The sequence below is a fragment of the Pelodiscus sinensis genome, chromosome 2 (assembly GCF_049634645.1).
Source record: "Pelodiscus sinensis isolate JC-2024 chromosome 2, ASM4963464v1, whole genome shotgun sequence".
Classification (NCBI taxonomy): Eukaryota; Metazoa; Chordata; order Testudines; family Trionychidae; genus Pelodiscus; species Pelodiscus sinensis.
This window is the reverse complement of record NC_134712.1, coordinates 95750719-95774226: the sequence shown is the minus strand read 5'-3', so window position 1 is coordinate 95774226 and position 23508 is coordinate 95750719. Positions and strand designations below refer to the sequence as shown.

The window sequence follows — 23508 nt, the reverse complement described above, 5'->3', positions numbered from 1 at the left end:
AACTTTCCATACTGAATCCTAGGGAAGGAATTCTGTGTTTTAATCATTTTGTGGTGGTGTTGCTCTGTAACACTAAGTATTCAAGTAATGTTTCACCAAGTGTGTGTATTTGTTTTGTTGGTGTTAATAAAAATCACCATAATCTTAAAGACCATAATCTTAATCTTAAATATTTAAATACCATAGTCTTATTCCTGTGTTCTAGAAGGCAGGAGGATCTGTGTGCATATGCCTAACATTGCAAGTCATACTACCAGGAGAAAATAATTTTCCAAGCACTCTTCAAAGGGAGGGTTAAAGAGTTTGAGGGTACCCCACAGGAAGGAATTCCCAAGTGCATCTTCCTGGGTTCTCAAAGGGGTTTTTGCTTTTGGGTGGTAGCAGCAACACCAAGCCAAGGTCAGGGAATCTGACACCTTGGAAAGTTTTTAAACAGAAGCCATTAGTGGAAAAGTATTTTAAAGTCTCTTTAAAATACTTGGAGTATTCTGCACTCAGAGTGCCAAAGTGGGGAACAGCCTTGACAGATACATCCACAAATTTGCAATGCTGTAACAATTTTAAAAATACAAAGACTGTTCTACACAATTGTGACAGGGTAAGGTCACAGATGACCCCTCAGGGGTGCCTCCCGGGGTGCTGACATGGCCACTGCCACTCACCTTCCTGCTCTCTGGGGCTCCTCACCGCCCGGTCCTGCTGGGCCAGCTTCCTGGTCTCCCCCAGCCAAGGCCCCAAGCTGAGGTCCCTGCCTCCCACCTAGAAGTAGTACAGACACTGAACCACATCAGATCTAAGGAGAGGGCAGTTTAGGTCCCAGCCTCCTGAGAGAGCACTCCCCGGATGGGATGAAACCCCAAAGAATTAGCTAAGCCACCTTTAACAAAGAAGGGGGAATGTGCACACTGGTTGCCCTCCTCCCCCCCAGGTAACAATCGCTTACACTGGGTTTGATAAAAAATAAAAATGGTTTTATTAAGTTGAAGCAGTAGGATTTAAGTAGTAATAAGTGAAAACAAGTAGAGCAAAGTAGGTTACAAATCTAAAGAAACAAAACCACTTGGCTAATTCTCCACTGAAACCTCAGTGCAAACTTAAACTCACCCTTAAACCTCTTTTCCAGCTGCCAGTCTAAACCAGGGCTCTCTTCCCCATCCTGGGGTCTCAGGCTCCTTCCTTCAGGTGCAGCCCAGCCGAAAGACCAGGGCCTCTGCTTTCCTATTCCTTTTGTTAAGGAGTTGAGGCCACTCCCTACCAACCATAGCTCAGGCTGAAGGACAAAAGAGATAATTTAACAGTTGAGGGTAACACCCTCCATGTCTCTCATTCACACATTGGAAACTCACAAACTATTCCCCACTCCATGTGTCTTAATTTTACACACACAAATGATACATACAACAGAGTAAGATAAATAGAACCAGCAGATCATGACATGAAGATCGATGGGTTACATGAAATAATTCACTCAAACCACCTTTGAGTTATGTATATTCGTGTCTGTAACGGGGCGCCGGGCTCCAATCGCACGGAGTCCCTGGCCACCTGTACTCCCCAGCCGCCCGTAGATACACTGGCAGAGAGCATGTCAGAGGAGGCCGCAGGTGCGGGGAAAGGGTCTCCCTGCATCGTCTGGGTGGTCCAGTGACATTCCTGTCCGGGCTGCTCGGGAGGGGCGCTGCCCCGAGTGGAGGCCAGCCAGGGAGAGACGTCCGCTGATGTCATCAGCCTGCGCCCAGAGGAAAGGGGCGGGGCCGGCGGGGAGTTTAAACAGGGCAGAGGCTGGCAAGGAGGGGAGGAGAACGGAGCGTTAGCGGCGAGCAGGAGGAAGAGGCCCAGGACGGGGGTCAGCGCCAGAGTTGCTTCCTTCCCCAGAGGGTTCGTGAGCTACAGGCAATCCCCACCAGCCGGGCAGTGTTCTCAGGCTGCCTTTAGGGTCCTGGGTCGGGACCCGGAGAGGGGGCAGGACCAAGCCCCTTCCTGCATCGCCGCTGAACAGGCCATACCAGCCATCCCAGCCGGAGCGAAGCTATTCTAAGGCAGAGAACTGCGCAATGAGGGCGCGTGGACCAAAGAGCAGGGTGGTGGTGAAGCAGGGTAAGTGACCCTGATGATGACAGGGCTGTAAGCCTGAGGGCGAGCCAGCCCAGTGACAGTGTCCATGAGTCCATTTCATAAAGCATGGGGGGGAGGAGGGTCTGACACAGCAATAATTTTGCTTTTGGGCACACTCATGCATTCCTTGCACAGGCAAATTCATTTCTTTCTCAAGTCAACGTTTAAATGCAGATGCCAAAGCATCTTTACTTATTTTGTCTGACTATTGCTAGAAAAAAACTGAACTAAAAAAGGTTCCCAAAAGCTTTAGGACAATAAAGTCGAGGAAATCTTTTGTTAAATGGTCTGCTGATGGATAGTTGGTTGTTTAAAGTATCATAGGGCATGTAAAACTGAATGAAAGTTAACAACTCCAGAGATGAATGGGTCCTCCTCCCACTCCATTACAGCAAGATTCTCTGAAAAAGAAGTAAAATGAAGCAGGGCAAAAAGTATCCTGAAAAGATTAATCATGACTAGTCCAACTGAAAAAGAGAATGCAGAAGGAATCCTGTCTGAACTAATTTCAGGTGACAGGCCTGAGAAATATGATAGGCTATCTCCTAACAGATAGTCTGACGATCTATCACTCTGGCCTTGGAGCGAACAAAAGTGGCTATAAACTTTGTGCTAGAAACATACAAAGAAGAATATGTTTCTCTGCCCAGATCTATCATATCAATCAAATGTAAAAAGGCACAGCACACAATTTTTCCCACTTGAGATTTATTCTCTTTCTTCTCTCAATTAGCTGGGTGCCTTTCTGACTCTTGATGGAAGTTAGAAGTACTAGACCAAGGCAACTGCTTAACTCCAAGGGGCATAATGGAGTGAAGATTAAAAGTTTCTGTTTTTTCTTCGTAGTTTGACTGCAGATACAAGTACAGTTTTACAGTTGCTGGCTAATGGAAGTTCATGGTGAATTTGAAACAAACTTCTTCACTGTGCAGGATAAAAAACCCCCAAACCTCTTGTCTTTCCTGCAGTTGACTGTTATTTGGGGTAGCAGAGTTATGAACTCAGCAGCCAGAAGGCACAATGTCAGCTTCCCAGGAAGTGTATTTTTGGTGGAACAGCAGTTGGTATCCGTCGGTAGTTGGCGTGAACATTTGGTATGCAAAGGGAGTTTGTTCACAGCCGAACAGCACAAATTATACGACATCTGCTGCAGAGCGCGCATTGGAGTGAAACTCTCGGAAAAGCACCAATGGCCCCAATGCTGCTAGATGCGGAATGCTTCCTTGCTAGGGGCTGAGCTTGACTTCAGTGGGATTTGAAGAGTCTCAGTATATCACATGATTTAGGCTGCAGTTTAGGGTATGACCATCTACAAACTATGCCAGCTGACTCATGCTCGAGAAACTTGGAATATGGGGTTTGATGTGAGCTGTCTACCCCACACAAGGTCTGAAGAGATGAATTAGGCCAGTTAAGCTATTGTTTACACCTGGAGGAAAGCTGAGGGATGCTAAGGCCTAATTTGCTGATCAAGTCCAGTGGGGTGGCGGAGAGGGTGGGGTGAGGGGGAGAGGGGACTGGATTTATAAAGCTAGGAAGCTGGCCACAGTGGTGTGGCTATAAGTTACAGTTACTTTCTAGGAGTAGGGAAGGTATATTTGGGGCCATGGGAATTAACAGTCTGTAGCAAGGTTGCCAGCTGTCAATAAATTCATGGATAATCTGTAAAAAAAGAGCAAAACATGGAAAAACATTTAGATATCCATAATAAACATTTAGCTTTGCAGTGGAGCTGAGGAGTCTTTGCTCCTTGGCCCAGGGTGAACTCTGGGACGTGGGGCAGGTCCAGGTACCCTGCAACTCCCAAGGCAGAGGTGGAGAGGGGAATTTTCATGGCAGGGGCTCTCTCCAACCTGTTGCTGGCTGGTACTGGCTGCTCCTCTATGCCTCTGTCTTTGAACTTTTCTTCTGTGTCTCTAGTATCAGCCCAGCAGCAGCTAACAGTGAGCAAGTGTGCAGCACACACCCCTGCTGAGCTCCATGTAGCTGGGGTGGGGCAGGGGACAGAGTACAGCAGGCTGGAGATAACAGCCTCCCACAAGCTCCTTGCTAGTAAATCACAGCAGGGCGGTTACTTAAATATAAGAAATAAACTGTCCACTCCTATACTGGAAAGAGTATTGACTGTCAAAAAAAAAAAAAAGACCTGGAAAAATTATTAAAACAGTGGCCGGCAGTGTGGCTGCTGCAGTATATGATCACAAAATGGGGAAACTGAAGGATGCTGCTGTGGCTAGTAAGTAGGTTAGACGAGCATAGTAACATTGCTGTGGTGCTTTATGAATAGAAACGCTGAATATTGTTTACTTTTGTCCTTTTGCGCCATCTTTGTATTGCTTCAGAATGTGTCTGTAAACAAGCTGGATTTTACTACACTGTCCATAAAATCATTTACGGCAGTTGGCATTCCTGGTCTGCTGTTTCTCCCTGCAAGGCTGGTGTATTGAGAGAAATGGATGATGTAGGAAGGAGTCCACGGAAGGATCAACAGAGTGTGGGTGAGCCACAGTTGCCAGGTCCCAGGGCTGGAACCTGGAGTAAGCCTGGGGTTCCCTATCATGGGGAAGTGTCAGAGAAGCTCCCCGAGACCGATTGTGTGGAAGGACTTTTGTATGCCAGAAGGAGGATATGTGCTGAGTGACCTGGCTGGATGTCTGAGTCATGAAGAGGAGGCTTTGGTTCCTGGAGCAAGAGAAGGGACCACAGAGAGGCTACATCTACACTACAATGTTGTATCGGAAAAATGGCCGTTTTTCCGAAAAAACTTCATTTACGTCCACACTGCAATCGCGTTCTTTCGGAAAAAAATTGAAAGAACAGAGGGGTTCTTCCGACAGTGGAAATCCTCTTTCTACGAGGAAGAATGCCTTTTCTGAAAGAGCTCTTTCGGAGGGAGCTCCACTCCCCAACCTTCCCTTTCCCTAGGGTCCCCCTTTCCAGGACTCCCCCTCCCCCCTGTGCAGGGAGAGTGCCTTACCTCCATGAGGAGGGCCCCAACAGTGGACTTCCCCACTCTGAACTAATTGTCCATCAACTGGTAACTGTCTGGGGTAGCGAGCTTTCAGACAGTGATTGCAACCTGCTTCTCCAGGGGGATGGCAGGCTGCAGGTGCGTGTTGCATTGTCAGAGGGCAGGAGTGAGCCAGGCACAGCTCCAAAATGGTGGCCTTCCACATGTGGAAATTTTGGAGCCACTGGTAGTCGTCCCACCGCTCCATGACCAGCTAGTCCCACCAGTCGGAATTGTGTCCAGCCTCCAGAAATGCCGCTCCACTGTGGGGTGCGGTTGCACGGGTCTTGCTCCCGCACACAGGGAGAGGGTTTCAGGAATGAGCTCGGGGTTGAGCTCGTGCAGCTCCAGGAAGGCAGCCTACACAAAGTACTGCAGAAACTGCAACATGGCCATGTGGGGCCATCACATGTCCGGGGGCAGCTCCAGCTCCATAGCACAAAGAGGAAAGCTGTGGTGTCCAGAGAAGCTGGGCAACCACAGCAGACGCTGCAAGAGCTTTGTTGTTCCTTGAAGAGGTAGACAAGCATGCAGCAGACGCACAGAAATGGCTGTCCAGGGGGTCCCTTTAAGCGTGTGTCTCAGCTAGGCTTTGACACCAGCACTCGGAAGCAACAGGTGACCTAAAGCCCTGCCTGAAGTGGTACCGAGTGGCCTTATATGCGAGAGAGCATCCAATCATTTTGGACTCTGTCTTTCAAAAAAGCGCATTGTATTTTTGATCTGCTTGGCCAGTGTGGACGCTCCCTTTCAGAAGACGTTTTTTCAGAAAATCTCTTCCGGAGAAGCTTCTTCCAAAAGACGCCTGCAGTCTAGACACAGCCATAGGGAAAGAGACAGAGCACGGAGGAGCGCAGCTTTCAGTAGGGGATCAGCTTTGGAGAGCTAATCCCTAGGAGGGGGGGGCCCACCTGTGGTCAGTAGAGTGCTCTGTCACAGGACTGTTCAACTGGTGTAGATATTAGGGTTCAGACTACAGCCCGGGCTCTAGGACCCTGCTCGGTCCCAGAGCTTGGGCTTCTGCCTGAGCCTGAACATCTACACAGCAACTAACCTGCGCCTGGGCCCGACTTGGCTGGCCCAGGCCAGTCGTGTATCTAATTGTACTGCTCTCTGGTAATGTCTGCTGTAAGATATGCTAGCGGCAACTCATGATTCACTGGTGACCTTTGAAATAGTAGTAGTTTAAACATAAACCTTCCCCTTTCCCCTGGAATACACTCGTTTACAGATTAAAACTGATAGCAAATCAGTGGTTCTGGTTTGTAACTACTCTGTGCCGTGCATTTTCGTTCATTCCCAGGACCTTTACCGTTTGAAGGAGCACAGATTATTTTATATAGCAGGCCTGGCCTGGGAGCAGGGAACTTTAAGACAGCCCTGCATGGGCTACTTCCTGCTAGCTACCCCAGGATTGTCTCAAGCTCGTCCTCTGTGGCAAGATGTGCTCACTACCTCACCCCCCCGTGTGGCTGGGTGTAGTGTGGCAGCTCGCCCCATCCCTGCGGTAGCGCCGGGGATTTGGCAGTTGCTAAGGTCTGTTCCCAATCTCTCCCCTATTGGAGGAGTTCGCAAACAAAACCTAAGGGAACTAACACACACTTAGTGCATAGGAGGAGGGCAATGCAACCTCTCAGGGTGTCACTGCACCTTTGGGCAGCTATCCTTTGGTCCTGCCTTCCCTCTGGAGCTGGTGCCAGTGAGAGGTACTTTGAGATAGCTCTGGTGCTGTTGTTAATCACTGAAGGAAAGCTAGGTATAAAGACGGGTCTTGTTCTGAACAATAAAGCATATGATCACCCTGCTCTCTGGGGCCAGTTGCTGCAATGCTCTCTGCTTGGCACTTCTTTGTGTGGCTCTCTTGGTTGCTGAGGAGGAGAGTTAGGGTGTGTCTAAACTACATGCCTCTGTCGACGGAGGCATGTAGATTAGCCAGATCGGCAGAGCGATTAAAATAATCGCGGCTTCATTTAAATTTAAATGGCTGCCCCGCTCTGCCGATCAGCTGTTTGTCGGCAGATCGGGGCAGTCTGGACGCGACGCGCCGACAAAGAAGCCTTTCTTGATCGGCACAGGTATGCCTCGTGAAACCAGGTTTACCTGTGCCGATCAAGAAAGGCTTCTTTGTCGGCGCGTCGCATCCAGACTGCCCCGATCTGCCGACAAACAGCTGATCGGCAGAGCGGGGCAGCCATTTAAATTTAAATGAAGCCGCGATTATTTTAATCGCGGCTTCATTTCCCTCTGCCGATCTGGCTAATCTACATGCCTCCGTCGACGGAGGCATGTAGTTTAGACATACCCTTAGTTTCATGGATGGTCCTGACCTGCTATAAAATAAGAAAGACTATCTATCTGTCTGTCTGCCTCTCTATAGTTTTCTATATCTATATTTATTTTAAAAGGGTGCTCAGCACTGAGTGCCTGCCTAACAGGAACTATAAAATGCTATTAACGTGTAAAGTACTGATTAAGCTTTGTGTGAAAGGCACTGCATATAAATATTGTGGGGCTTTCAAAAGCCAATGTTATTTTCAGCATTGGTGTTAAGTTCAGTGGGAGAGGTTAGATTGATGGTGAGTACTTTTGTACTACCACTTGTAATATTTATTACCACAAACCTCAATGAACATACATTAAATGTTGCTGGTATATTAAGAAGGGCTGGTATTTTAATAGGTAGCAGGTTTAAAACAAATACAAGGAAGTATTTCTTTGCACAACACACAGTCAACCTGTGGAATTCCTTGCTAGAGGATGTTGTGAAGGCCAGGACTTTACCAGGGTTCAAAAAAGAACTAGATAAATACATAGACGATAGATCCATCAGTGGCTATTAGCCAGGATGGGCAGGAATGGTGTCTCTAGCTTCTGTTTGTCAGAAGCTGAGAATGGGCAATGGGATGAATCACTCGATTACTTGTTCTGTTCGTTCCCACTGTAGCACCTGGTCAGAAGACAGGATATTAGGCTAAATGGACCTTTGATCTAATAATATAGCAATTCTTATGTTCCTATGATAACGCCTGTGGCTTAGATTTCATAAACCCTTTAGATTTAGAACCTCTCCTTTGAGGTTGTAGGATTCTTTTCTCTTTTGGGACAGACTGTTTGTTTGAAACACATGATGTAGAGTTGGGTCTGAAAGGGGAAAAAAACAGTTTTTGTTCCCCGGGATTTTACTACTTTATACTTTATTTTACCACTACTGGACACATGCTGTAATCAGGGATAGGAGAGGCAGTGGGAAAATCATTTAATGGTTCTCTTGTTTATATTTAAACATTTTCTGAAAAATTGGCTTCTATCTTGGTGACTTAAGACAGGAAAGAAACCTGGGGAATAGCAAAAGCATGTTAACTTTCTTTTGCTGGAAAAATTCTTTGTTTCTGGAAAGTACATTGACTGCGTATTGGCCAGACTGGACTGTAGGGGCCTATAATGGCGCATGCCCTGTCCCCACTTCTGATGCCCAGAAATCTCTCAGACTACATCTACACTAGTGCATTCTCACACAAAAACTCTTTTGCAGAAGAGAGCGTCTACACTGGCATGTGCTTTTCCACAAGAGCATCCATTCCAGTGTAGACACTCTCTTGATCAAGAAAGATCTGATGGCCATTTTAGCCATAGGGCTTTCTTGTGCAAGAAATTCATGTTGCCTGTCTACACTGGCCTCTTCTGAAAGAGCTCTTGTGCAAATGGGCTTCTTCCTGAGCAAGAGCATCAGAGTTCTCACGCAAGAAGCCCTGATACAGTAGAACATCAGTTTACTTGCGCAAGAACACACAGCCAGTGTAGACCGCTTTTGTGCGAGATCGTGCCAGTGTAGACATAGCCTCAGTTTTTCCAGTGAGTGGCCCCTCCATATTATTAATTTACATTCCCATTCCCAGCACCGATGCAGTGATGTGCAACCTACGGTTTACTGTGCCTTTTTACCCTTTCCCACAGAGGAACAGCACTATCTCCCTGAAGATCTGAGAGCATATTGAGTTCTACTAACTCAATCTGCTCTCCTTCATTTCCTTCCTGTGTCTTTTTATAGCCCTCAGTTGAGTGCTAACTGGCTCATCAGCCCCCCAGACTGATTAGCTAATTAGTTGCATATTTTTCTAGCAGCCTTCTGCAGGGGAACTAATTGGTGCCTAAGTGATCAGAGGGCTGGCTTAGTCATTTGCCTCCAGCGATGTCACAGGGCTAAAGATCTGTATAGGAACCAAGGGTATTCCCCTATTATGTAAAAACAGACCAGTTGTTTGTAGTACCTGGCAAACAATAGGGAAGTTTGGGGACTCCTAGATACCTTTGAGGGTCTCCCCATCTTCCGGTGTCTGTGACTGGTATGCCAAACATCCAATTGACTTCCAAGTCTTTAATTTAAACACTCCTTTCATACAGCTAGTGTTGGTGGCATATGTGATGTGTCCACATCGCTCTTTACAGGTTTTATTTCCTTTCTGATGAAACACAAAATAGTTGCCTCCCTCGCTTTCCTCTGTTATGAGCTATGAATTAAGGACAGCATGTCTACTTTCTGTAGATCAGAGTGGCGCTTGGACATGGGGTCATCAGCTGTCCCCTAAAGAGAGAGAAGAGAAAAGTGTAGGATGGCTAGCTGCCCCCAGATAAGCTTGGTTGCTTCTTGGAGATATTGGAAGTAGTGTTGGAGTAGGCAACCTTCTCCAAACATCATTAGGTGTCTTCCAAGTGGGAATTATGGTTGCCTCGAGTGGAATTAGGCTTCTCAGGGAATCCACCCACATTTTCTTCTATCTTTAAAGTATATAACTAGTAATATCCACACCGTCATCACCTTGAGCACACAACCATGAACCTATCTGTAAGGAAGGGAATCATTCAAATATATCTACTTCTTTACAGGAGATGTAGTGGCTGGGCCCTGAAAATTTAAAATGGAACCATTACTATATACCCAAACTTCAGGTCTGGCTTTCAGCTCCTCACAGAGAGGGAATTAGGGTATGATTCTTTCAAAAATGAACTTTCCTAACTCTGTTTTATAGTTTTCCTTTTGTATGTTTGGCAACCTCAGTAACTGGAAAATCTTTGATCAGCTGAGTTATTGGTCAAATGAGCCAAGGTAGCCAGTTTAGAGATACATTCCTATTACACATTTGTTTAACATTCTATATTGTATGTTATTTGCTTTATGCATTGCTCATGAATACTATAACTTAAGTGCTCTATGGGTATATCTACACTGCATTCCTCTTTCAAGAGAGGAATGCAAATGAAGACAAATGAAATTGCAAATGAAGCACGGATTTGAATTTTCCACGCTTCATTTGCATAATTGTGGCCGGCCGCTTTTTCAAAATACCCTTTTCGAGACAAAAAAAGCTGTTTAGACGCGGTTATTTCGATAAAAAATCCTTATTTTGAAATAACCCTTACTCCTTAGGTTTAAGGGTTATTTTGAAAGAAGGGTTTTTCTTGAAATAACCTCATCTAAACCGCATTTTTTATCTTGAAATAGGGTATTTCGAAAAAGCGTCCGGCTGCAATTATGCAAATGAAGCGTGGGAAATTCAAATCCATGCTTCATTCGCAATTTTGTTTGTCTGCATTTGCATTCCTCTCTCGAAAGAGGAATGCAATGTAGACATACCCTATGCTATTTTTGTGTCAGATGTTCATTTGCAGATGTTGCCCTTATGTGAAACAACGGCTTACTGAGAAGATCGTTCTAAATCACCTTGACCTGGGTAGAAAAGAGACTGTTTGACCATGCTGGTTTACATGTGCTTCAATGGAGTTATGCTGACTTAGTGCATGTCTTTTGCGCAAAAGCATCTGTGCCAGTGTAGACGCTCTCTTGCGCAAATACTTTTAACGGAAAAACTTTTCCGTTAAAAGTATTTGCGCAAAATCATGCCAGTCTAGATGCAGCCCCAGTGTTTAGAGCTGACTAGAATCAATTGAGAGTCCTTGTCTTGTCTCAGTGATCGCTTGAGCAAAAATCATTGATAACATTTTGTGTAGACTGACCTTGGACTCAACATGCAGGCAGTGTGTTGAAGGGCAGTGCAAAGGAGGCAATGGTGGTGAGGTACCACATCACTTAGTGAAATCATTGGTGCTGAAATCACTAAGGACTGGAATTTGACCACAGAACTGACACTTTCTTAACCTTCTGGGATGAGGTTTACCTGGGTGGTTGACAAATACCTTTGATGTCGACACCCGCGCATCTAGACTATCGTGCTGAGCCGACAAATAGCTGATCAGCTGTTTGTCGGCTCAGTGCGGCAGCCATGTAAATTTAAATCATCATTTTCCTATGTCTGGTAGCCTATGTCTGGTAGCCTATGCCTCTGGCGACAGAGGCATGTAGTCTAGACGTACCCTAAGACTCCATTTTTGCTATTTAAAAAGTAAATCAATGTAACAGAAAACTGCAACGCTCTCTGGTAACTTTTTAAAAATCAAACTTTAAACTTTATTGAAAAGATTGGATAGTTTGCAATTGAAAATATTTGACCTACACTTAAGGCAACTGATTTAATTTTGTGAAAATTGTACATAATAAAGGATGGCATTGTTTTTGGAAAATGTTCAACTATGTTGATATACATTTTGATCAGATCGACTTCTGATGTGATATTTGTGTGTGGTTGTGGTTTGTTGTGTGTGTGTGTGTGTGCGTTTGTGCTTGTGTTTTTTTTTTTTTTGCTCAATAAAAAATCCTGGGTGGTGGGGCCCCGCCAAAACGGTTTGAATTGGGCCCCCGCACTTCCTAAAGCCGGCCCAAATTCTCCTCACCCAGTCTCTAATTCCTGTGATCATTTCACAATTGGAGCTACGTTTCTTCCTGGCTCAGTGACACGGAAATGTACTGAATTAAAGGAATCCAACTCTTTTCCAGTAAATGGGTGGCTGCAAGTCATTAGATAGCTGTGTTTACATGTAGATAGGCGAAGTGAAAGAGACGTCAAACGATTCTCTGCACCACAATTAAAATCTTCCATATCTTTATATATATGTGCGCCTTCTCCTAATTCCTTAATCTTTATTGGACACTCATTTAAGATCTTATCAAAAAAGAGAAGTCACATTTAAAGTTCTGGCTTTGGTGTGTGTGTAGATATATATACACAGTATTTTTAGGGCAGAGCATGAAGTTTAACTTTCACTTTCTAGGTTTATAAGACTCTCCCATGACTGCATTCAAGCATCTATTAAACAGAAGTGGGAGAACAGAGCAAGCATTCCAGGCATCTTCTGCTGGAACTTTATCTGCTCACAGCTTTACAACGATGACAGATCCAGGAAAGACTTCCACTGCCCCTACAGGGTAAGTCATTGTTGCCAAACATGCCCACATTATTAGAAGTTATAAACAAAAATTGAAATTCAAATTGTTTTTGAAATGTAGATTTTAGTGAAAATACTCCAGATCTGATTTATTTGTTTGCAAACTAATAAGTTAGTGCCCAGTACATCAACATATAAAGCACTCTAATAAATGCTAGGTGCTTTTATGATTACACCTCATATTTTGTCATTGCCTTCTCTCAATTTAATAATATTTAGTATTGTGATATATTGCATTGGGGCGTTCCATATATTATCCAGTATGGATCTACAAGCAGGGAAATAGAAGATCTACTTTCTCTTTAATTTTGTTGGTAGAAAATGTAGTAAATACACACATTTATATATACAAACCAATACTATTTTTTCACACCTTAATATTTGCAATTACTGTGGAAAGAAAATACATGTTTTGAGACTAAGGTACCATTCTGCTTTAGTGAGGGGACAGGTGAGAAGAAATAGGTAACATTCAGCTCTATTTAGTCAATTTTTATGGTTTGTGGCCACCTTTTTGTGATGCACTTCATTAATTGCTATGGCTATGTCTATATTTCTATTTTAAAACCCTTTTGTTTCTTGGGGTAAGAATAGTGTCTGTCTGCTGACTTGCAGGGATGAATTACAGGCAATTAAAGGAATTAGACAAAATGTCATGGAATGTGCCACCCTGAAATCCTGGCCTCTCAGAAGTCCCTGGAAGTTTTTCCATTGTGAGTCCAGGTCTCTGCAATAATCACAGGATCACTTCAAAGAATCAATCTCAGGTTTTACATAGAACTCAGTCAATGATGGGCTATGTGGATGTAGGAAATAGTTTCAAGCTAGTATCTAACAAAAGCAGGTATATACAGTGAACCAGCTTCTTTTTTATCCTAACAGTGCATCTAAGTGTATTAAAAGGTCCTTTCAGACACACCAGTAAATAGTTTGCCCAAATTAGCTGATACAATTGATTACTAATCTAATTGTAGAATTATGACAATCTTGGAGGGAATCCATTATCCCAATGTTATGTCACTATAGAAGAAAGAACTATAATTGTGTGATATAAGTTCCTTTTTGTAAAGATTAACTGGGCTACCAACAGTTAACTTTTGGATGGAACATTTTTTTTGGTTTAGGAAGACTGAGAAAGTAAATCCCCAGATATCTTTCATCTGTTTTTCCCCTTGCTGTATGTTTTGGGATAAAATGCCTATGTTTGCAATATGGTGACATAGTATGAAGACAGTCGACAGAACACAATTTCAAAGGCTAAAGTGAAATTCACAGGGATGATACTACATCACCTGTATTGGTGCCTTTTGAAGAGGGTGGCGCAGCATCAGATGTCATGTATTCAGATTTTGATTCTGAATTAGCTGATATGACTCCTAAGAGTGGCAATGGCCACATACTCTTTGAGCAGTTTTTGATTTCCAAAGAAATCATCAAAGAGGAAGAAACTTTCAAATTCTGATAAAGGAATGAATTTAGAACAGTGACCAAGATTATCTTTAGGTATATAAGAATGTGTCCATTCACTACATATAACCTGGTGGTTCTGGGCAGCAATACATGAGTGCACTATATTGTATACAGTCACGGGATAGTGAGAGATCTGAGTTTTAAATGCTTGTTTTCTTATGAAATGTCTTCCCTGTTCATCTGATTTCCAGTTATGGGTGTCTAAGATGGTAGCAATTAAGAATTCTCAGTCCCAGAACCTCAGTTAGTGTCAATCAACATAGATCCATTGATTTTGATGGAGGTGCACTAATTTATACCAGCTGAATAACTTACCAGCCTGATTAGCTGTTCTATAGAAGCTGGGGATTTGGCTCCTGTATACCAGTGATTAACTTATTGCTCCAAAACAACAGCCAAGATTTGATTTTGTAATTATCACAATAGTTCTTCAGGTACAGGATGCAGAGGGAGTAGGATACTCATCAGACCGTGATCAAGTGTTTCTCTGGCCTCTCTGTATTCATGTTTGGAGGCATTCCTCATAAGAATATAAGAACAGCCATACTGGGTCAGATTAAAGGTCCATACAGCCCAGTTTCCTGTCTGCCAACAGTGGCCAATACCAGATGCCCCAGAGGGAAGGAACACAACAGATAATCATGTGATCTCTCTTCTGTCACCCATTTCCAGACAAACACAGTCTAGGGACATCATTCTTACCTATCCTGGCTAATAGCCATTGATGAACTTAACCACCATGAATCTATCTAGCTCTTTTTTGAACCTTGGTAAAGTCCTAGTTTTTACAACATCCTCTGGCAAGGAGTTCCACAGATTGACTGTGTGCTAAGTGAAGATGAACTTTCTTTTGTTTGTTTTAAACTCTACTTCCCCTTGATTAGATTATCATTGGCCTTAGCTCTTCCTCAATTTAGAGCACACCAGTGGGTTTTTTTATAGTTATGCCTGAAAGAAGCAGGTTTTCCAGGATCACTGGCCTTTCTTGTAACTCTGTAGCCTTCCACTGTGGTATTTCAGGCCTGTACACAGGAAGATGTGAAGGGTTCAAATGCACCCTCGTAATGGTCCCCCAAGTAAGTGGGAGGGGGCTCTGTTAGGGAGATTGGAGAGCACTGTGTTGCAGGGGGATGGGAAGGTGGGGCTGGTAGCAGCATGGCAGGGCCAGGGGAATGGCACCCTCCACATGAGAAGCAGCCTGGGTCTGTCCCTGCTGGCTGGAAGCCCTGCCTGCACTCACCTAGGACTGACCTCTGCAGCAGGCAAAGGCTGCTGACATAGCAGCGGGGCCATGGTGGCTGTGCTGCCTGCCATGATCCTAGAAAGTAATTTCGATAAAACCTTTATTACTGTAGAAATATTTAGTATGTTATAACAAAATCATTTTACCAATCCCTGTTTCCACTCAAATCTTTCATTAACCTCTCTTATGCACACTCACTGCGTGACTATTTTGAACTCCTTTATATTTTAAAAAATTGCAGTCCACATTTACAAAAAAAACCCACCACCCCTCCATACACACAGAGAAATTCCTGTGTATGGGCCTGTATTTTGGGGTAACGGATTGCCTGGGACACAGCTCTCTCTGCACTTCCACTTCTTGTGGGGTGGAATGTGTCCATGCATCTGTTCTTGTGTGTCTAATTTTCACGGATGGTATCCTGCCTTTCTGGTGGTACAGTTCCTGTGTCGGAGTCCATTTCAATGTGCCTGTGATAAACCAAATTGACTTCAGGATCCATTTTGTGTGTCTGTCTCCTTTAAGCAGAATTGTGGAACAGCTGGGTGATGCAATTATGCTGGAATATTCTTTGCATCCTAAACTAGCATGGATTTACACTCCAGTTTTCTATTCATGGTCACAAACTGATTCAAGGATCCTGGGGATCAAGGTTCAGATAAAGGCTGCTGATATGTAAAGGATGTTTCTGTGGTTGGCACACTGCCGAATTCTGAGCTGAAGTCAGGATCAAAAGTAGCTGATTTATTTTCAGTGAAGGCAAAAGTTGATATTTATAGAAATTCTGTTTTGAATTGTCCAGGACAAGGCAGCCCTGGCAACAATGGCGGGAAATGAAATGGGGGGTGAATCCTTCAGAAAATTCACTACTAGGGTTGCCAGATGGCTGAAATAAAAATACCGAACAGGTAGTCCCCGAGTTACGCGGATCCAACTTATGTCGGATCTGCAGTTACGAACGGGGATTTTCTCGCCCCGGAGGACTTGAGCGGCGGGACGCCTGGTCCCGCCGCCCGCCTCCTCCGGGGCGAGAAAAGCTGCTCCCCGTCTCCCTGGTCTGCTGTGGGAGCCAGCAGACCAGAGAGACGGGGAGCAAAGCGGCAGAGGACCCGGGGCCAGACCCGCGGCCGCTTCCAGATCAGCTGGAAGCGCCGCGGGTTGGGCCGGGTCCTGCGCGGCTTTGCTGATATGGAAGCGGCCGCGGGTCCGGCCCCGGGTCCTGTGCCGCTTTGCTCAGCGTCTCCCTGGTCTGCTGGGGGGGGGACGCAGCTAGTGCCCCCCCCAGCAGACCAAGGAGATGTGGAGCAAAGCCCGGGGCCTGTGGTAGAGCAGGTGGGGCGCTGCCGGTTGGTCCCGCAGCACCGCTCCTTGGCGCTACTGGACCAACCCGACAGCACCCCAGCTGCTCAGCCCCAGGAGTCCAGATTTAGCCGCTGCTGATCAGTTTCAGCAGTGGCTGAATCAGGACGCCTGGGGCAGAGCAGCTGGGGTGCTGCTGGATTGGTCCAGTAGCGCCGAGGAGCGGCCGCGCTACTGGAACAACCCAGCAGCACCCCAGCTGCTCTACCCCAGGCATCCCCAAGTTAGCCGCTGCTGAAACTGCCCAGCGGCTGACTACAGGCTGATCAGTTTCAGCAGCAGCTGACTTGGGGACGCCTGGGGTTCTTAAGTTGAAACTGTATGTAAGTCAGAACTGGTGTCCAGATTCAGCGGCTGAATCTGGATGCCAGTTCCGACTTACATACAGATTCAACTTAAGAAACCTACAGTCCCTATCTTGTACATAACCTGGGGACTGCCTGTATTCCCAAAAGTGGGGGCCTTATTCCTGTCCTAGGTTCCCATTGCACTAGCCTTGCTGGAAGAAGGGCCACAGGGCAATGATAAATTATAGAATCATAGGGAGAGACCTCAGGATGTCATCAAGTCCAGCCCTCTGCCCAAAGCAGGACCAATCCTAACTAAATTAACCGATCCAGGGCTTTATCAAGCGGAGACTTAAAAACCTCTAAGGATGGAGATTCCACCACCTCCCTAGGTAACCCATTCCAGTGTTTCACCACCATACTAGTGAAATAGTTTTTCTAATATTCAACCTAGACCTCCCCCACTGTAACTTGAGACCGTTGCTTCTCGTTCTGTCATCTGTCACCACCGAGAACAGCCTCTTTCCATCCTCTTTGGAACTTCCAGTTAGGAAGTTGAAGGCTGCTATCAAATCCCCCTTCACTCTTCTCTTCTGCAGACAAAATAAGCCCAAATCCCGCAGCCTCTTCTCATAGGTCATGTGCTCCAGCCTCCTAATCATTTTGGTTGCCCTCCACTGGATCCTCTCCAATGTGCCCACATCCTTTCTGTAGTGGAGGGTCCAGAACTGGACACAATATTCCAGATGTGGCCTCACTAGTGCCAAATAAAGGGGAATAATCACTTCTCTACATTTGCTGGCGATCAGGGCCTACTTTGTATTCATTTTTAAGCGTTAAGGGGGTATGAATCCTGAGAGCTGATCAGAGTACTTCAGCCTGCCTCCTGCCTCCCAGGATCAGGCCATTGTTACTAAACATAATCACGTTCGGTCTTTCTGTAACACCTTTCATCAGTGTCCCCAGAAAAGTTAACAAACTTACACCTGCAGGAACAGAATTTTAGACCCCACTGATGTGCTACCAGACAGTTCTGTGGGAAGGCAGCCATTATTCAGTGACAAGCAACACTTAAAACAACCCCTGTTTCCTCCCACTCTCGGAAAGCAAAAAGCAACCAACAGTACAGGACATAAATGCCTGCCCAAGAAAAGTAACTTTATCACTTGAAACATCAGGGGAAATGTAGGTGAATGGATTTCTATAGCAGTTGTCATGGGATCTTTAATGACCAGAAATGGCAGAACCTTAGATTTATGTTTGAAATATATCACCTCTTGTTGCATACTAGGTCATTCGTTCACTTCCTATGCAGTCTTTGTGTAGCCACTGAGATATAGAGCATGTTCTGTAACACATTTGTTTAAATTCCCTTTGTTTGATTAAACAGAAGCTTGATTTAAGTCACACTATTAAATTAAGTCTTCATATATAAAAATCGTCATTCATTACTAATGACTTGGCATTTAAAATATTTTCATCTTACGTAATGAATGTACTAGTCTCTACTTCAACTTTTTGGTTTATTTCTTACATTTCTCTATGCTTGGGCAACAGTAAAGGACTGTTCAGTTTTATTTATGTTTGGATTTCAGTTTCACATTGACCCTCATGGATTTAGAACAGTGCTGCTGTGTTGGATGAAATATAAGGGTATTGTATTTAGGATCATGATTGCCAGCTCTCATGATTTTTATCATGAGGCTTTGTTCTACAGAAAGCCTCAGCTTCTGGAGTCAGGTGATTCTCTCAGCTTCAATTTAAACAAAAACACATTTCTGGCCTTCACTGTTGTGGAGGAAAGCTTGCAAGCATAAAACATATATGCTCAAAACCAAGAAGGCTCATCCAAAGAAGCCTGCATTTATTTGTTAAAAACTTATGAGAGTTGGAACCCTGAATCATAATGTTTGAAAGCTTAAAGCTGGCACTGCTGTTTCACCGAGATGAAGAAATCATGGGAAATTTCATGTTGGGTTTTGTGACCAAACCTCTTAAAATATATTTAGCATGTTTGGGGGGAGAGAGCAAAGTATTGAGCCTACAAGAACTGGTGGTGCCCTCTGAAAATGCAATGTGAATTCAGTGTGGAGATGCTTCCTTTGCAGGGATTTTCAAGCAGCGACTAAACCAAAGACTGTGTCTGACAACGGAAAAGGAGAATTTGAAGAAGAATGGGAGCCTCGGGTGAGTATTCCCTGCTGAGCAGATAAGGATAGACAACCTTTTTGGCCCAAGGGTTACATTGGTATGGAAATTTTATGGAGTGCTAGGTAGGGAAGAGTGCGGGAGGCTGTACTTCCTGAACGGTGAGGCATAGCCTGGCTCCTGCCCCCTATCCAACCCACCTCCATTTCCAGCCTGGAGCACTGGGTGGGGGAGGAGGGCAGCAGTGTGGTGACCACACCAGGGTTTTGGGATAGAGGAGCAGAAAGGGAGAGGCTGGGGGCTAGTTGCCCATGCTCACTGTGCTGCCTGAGAGTTGGGCTGGCTTCATCCAGTTTGTCTGCCCCAACCCTGCTTTCTAGAGAGAGCTCATGAGCTGGACTGAAGGGTCCAACAGGCTGGATGTGGCCCACATAGTTTGCACCTCTCTGGAGTAGATGATCAGCATAAGCAAGACGGGATTTAGACTATTCTGAATCTTTCAGTCTGTGGAATTAATGGCCACTCAAAGAAGATTTTGTCTACTGCTCCTGGAGGAATGCTGCACTGTTTCATAATGCAGAATTACATTTTTCCCACAGAATTGGCACTGCTGAGCTGCTGGCTGCTGCTAGGGGCTGCTGGACCCAGCAGAGCCCAGCCTCACTTGGCTGGGCCCTTTCTGTGTGTGACAGCTGCCAGAGCCAAGGAGCTGCGTCCAAAGGGGAGAGAGAACTGCAGAGATGGGCTACTGTTTTCAGGGAGGAGAGATTGAGGTTAATGGGGGAGGATAGTTGGGGGATCATGACTCAAGCTGTTATAGCTCCACTCTAATCCAAAATGGCATCTGTGTGGCCTCGCAGATGTATGCAGCTCCTCCTGTGGAACTGTGGGTCTTCCTCCGCTCCCCCCATTAGCAACAACTGGCCCTTCATTTTTGTAGTCTAGTCCGGAACAAAGCAGTATTTTTACCATCAGTGCCTTCTGGGACTGAAGCTGGATTTTATAGCAACATTACTCAAGTTAATGGCCAATGCTGATTTACTGGGTTCAGTTGCTCAGCTGTCTTTGCCATTTGAATGTAGCAGGTATGTTGGTTTTTAGGTTGTAGAAGAGTTTTGAATCATGATCAGGAGTTAAGATTTTAATTTAACAACTATTACGTAAAAGCACTGCAAAGAGTAGCAACTCCCCACTATCTTTTACTGGTCTTTTATCTTTATCTTTTACACCAACTTCTGCGGGTGAGAGGGACAAGCTTTTGAACTGGCGTAGAGCTCTTCTCTGTGTAAGCTCAAAAACTTGTCTCTCTCACCCGCAGAAGTTGGTCCAATACATTATCACCTCACCAATCCTGTCTCTCTCATAGCCAGAGACCAACATGGCTACAACATCAATGTAATGGGTGAATTTTCAAAGGTAAAATCTTCAAAAGTACTCTCATCCCTCCCTAGAAATCCTGCTGCTGTTTAATAGGATATCCAGGGTTCCTTACAGACAAACTTATGGTTGATGTCACAAGAGACATGTAAGCAGCAACTCTCATGATATATAGTGGTGTTATCAGGCAATAGGCTAGATCAGTGTTTCTCAAAGTAGTCTGTGGACCCAGGCTGAGAGAGCTGCTACTGACTAGCTCCAGTTTGTTCACTTACTGGCTCCACAGCCATGGAGCCTCATGGCTCCCATTGGCTGCGGTTTGCCGTTTGCAATCAAGAGGAGCTGTGGGAAGCAGTGGCCCAGGCTATGTTGCTTCCTGCAGCTCCCTTTGGCTACAGACAGCAAACCGGTGCCAATGGCAGCTGTGAGGCTCCGTGGCTGCGGAGCCAGTAAATGAACAAACCGGAGCGGCCCGGTAGCAGCTTTCTCAGAGTGGGTCTGTGAACCACTTGGAAGAACACTGGGCTAGATGGACAATTGCAATTAGCCTACTGATTCAATTTAATATGCCAACCCCGTCTTTGGGGAGACCTTAATAATAAAGGGTTTCACTTACATTTCCACTGCTGTAGATTCTTATCATATTAGCCATGGATTGTGTGACCTGTAATGTTATGATGCATGATGCACATATATCATTTATAGCAGGGCATCTAATCAATAGTCACAGGGGAAAAGTTTAATCCAGCCTATGAATCAATTCCAAAGTCCTCTACTGAAGCAAAACAACCTGCATTTTACTCTGATGAACTGGAGCTGCTGGAAACAGCCCAGAGTGCCAGAGAGAACAATTTCTGGAGTATGCTAGCTCAGCTATCTTGCAAGACCAGGAGCCTAGAAACAGAAGTAAATAGGAACAAAACATTATGCTGCAAGGGTAATCCATTGTATTTCCAAACTGTAAATAGCACGTACATTGGTATCATCTCTGTGTATGTAAAACACAGACACCAACTTTAGATCTTTGATCTGTCCCTCTTAAGCCAGATCCTTGACACATTTAAATCCATGTTGCTCCATTGAGGATTTGGCCCATTATTATTCAAACTAGCCAATAGTCCAAACGGCTGTTTGAGCTCCGCGCTCCCCATGCAGGGGCAAGCAGCACAAGTGGCTGTTTGGGCTCCCAGGCTCCCCATGCAGCACGGGGACTGCGAAGCCCAGAAGGCCTCTTGTGCTGCTTGCTCCCTCAGTGGCCCAGCTGAGCAGCGCAGAACTCAGCTGAGCGTCACGGTGGGACGGGAAGGGGGGCAGGGTGGTGGCGGGGCGGGGCATGCAGGGTGTGCTGCATGGGGAGCGTGGACCCCAAATGGCCGCTTGTGCCGCTTGCTCCCCCGCAGCAGCCCGGCTGAGTGGTGCAGAAGTCAGCCGAGCGCCACAGTGGGAGGCAACAGCACCACCCAGAGGCAAGACATAACGCTACAGTGTTACAGATTTACAGACATTGGGCTACTATATATATGATATAAGAAACAGGTATAGGCTATTGCATACATGTTTAATAATGAAGATCAAAAGATAAATATGCAAGTCAGGAAAGTAACTTATTCTACATCAAAAACAACAAGGAGCCCATTTTAAAAGAATGACAAATTTATTAGGAACAACAAAAAGTCCCGTGGCACCTTATGGTAAAGCTTATTTAAAAGACCACTAGATGGCAATATCCCTTTTCTTTATCAGAATTAGAAATGCTTTGAATTATGCCAAGGACTTTCTCGGTGGTATGGAGACCCAATGAGACTGTGTTCTCCAGCCATTTGTGGCTCAAAATATGGTCTCATTGAAAATTCCAGCTAGCAAGAAGTTAGAGAAGCAGGATGGATAGATTAGATGGAATGTCAAGATTAAAGGATGAGTTGCTCCTAAATGGAAACTACCATATAAGAAACTGAGAGATTGATCTCACTTTATACCAGTGAGAATCTATGGACTATGTGAATTTACTCCAGCTGAGGATCTGGCTCAATACTGGGTACATGTTTTACAACAAATTCCTAGCAGCATCTTTGAGTTTGTCAAGATTAGTGCCTTACAGCTTCTGGAATGTTTGTAGTTTGTCACATGAGAAGTAGTTGCTAGATCTAGAGTTATGTGTGATTGGGCTGCTTTGGAAACCACCATATAAACTGAGACTGGCCATGACAGGGTCTATTGTTAGGTCAAAGAGACTGAGGATATTGGTTGAAAGCCCCTGGTTTTGGTAGCCTATGCAGAAGGAAGTCTAATTCTCCTTATTGCCATATGTCTCAAGTTCATATATTAGGATTTATTATTTCAGTATTAGAGTAACACTGTCAGGCCTTAGTCAGGGCTGGAAACCCATTGGCTGTGTCTAGCCTGGCAAGTTTTTCCTCAAAATCATCTGCTTTTGCGGAAAAACTTGCCAGCTGTCTACATTGGCCGTTTGAATTTCCGCAAGAACACTGACGATCTCATGTAAGATCGTCAGTGTTCTTGCAGAAATACTGTGCTGCTCCTGTTCGGTAAAAAGCCCTCTTGCGCAAATCATTTGCTCAAGAGGGGCACTGTAAACAGCACAGTACTGTTTTCCGCAAAAAAGCCCCGATCGCGAAAATGGCGATCGGGGCTTTTTTGCGGAAAACCACGTCTAGATTGGCCACGGACGCTTTTCCACAAAAAGTGCTTTTGTGGAAAAGCATCCTGCTAATCTAGACGCGCTTTTCCGAAAATGCTTTTAACGGAAAACTTTTCCGTTAAAAGCATTTCCGGAAAATCATGCCAGTGTAGACATAGCCATTGTGTTGGGCTCTGGCTACACACACAAGATAAAAGACCGTGCCTGCCCTCAAAGAGCTTACCCTTCTTTTCACTTGTCACACTTTAGCTGAAAAAAGAAGAAGAAAAAAAAAAGCTCCTTGCTTTTGAATATTGCTGTGGTACATTCTGATTAAGAAAGTTTGATTTAAGTGATTAATCCAGGCTCAGACAAGAATTTTGTGATAGGGACAGGGGTAGAATCCAGTCCTCCAGGGCAGCACTCAACTGCCTTAATCATGAGATTGTCCTTTCTCTTCCCAACGTCTCCTGCCTCATTCACCTTCCAATGTCTGCTAGAAATGAGGCATGGATCCTACAGA

At 45.0% G+C, this 23508-nt stretch overlaps 1 protein-coding gene and 1 long non-coding RNA gene across 2 annotated transcripts in view; one reads left to right on the top strand and one right to left on the bottom strand.

Moving 5' to 3' along the window:
* LOC142827136 (uncharacterized) overlaps nucleotides 1–1637 on the bottom strand; it is a 60251-nt gene extending 58614 nt beyond the window's left edge. Inside the window, exons 1-2 of the long non-coding RNA XR_012901587.1 lie at nucleotides 1105–1637; nucleotides 663–759 (exon numbers count right to left, since the gene is read on the bottom strand). This is a non-coding gene — a long non-coding RNA (uncharacterized LOC142827136). The remainder of the gene's footprint in view (nucleotides 1–662; nucleotides 760–1104) is intronic.
* Nucleotides 1–23508, top strand: part of LOC102447253 (lysine--tRNA ligase-like) — a 103421-nt gene that overhangs the window by 53188 nt on the left and 26725 nt on the right. The window contains exons 5-6 of the mRNA XM_075921054.1: nucleotides 12290–12443; nucleotides 18931–19009. Coding sequence (XP_075777169.1) covers nucleotides 12307–12443; nucleotides 18931–19009 — 216 coding nt within the window. The 5' untranslated portion in view covers nucleotides 12290–12306. The remainder of the gene's footprint in view (nucleotides 1–12289; nucleotides 12444–18930; nucleotides 19010–23508) is intronic.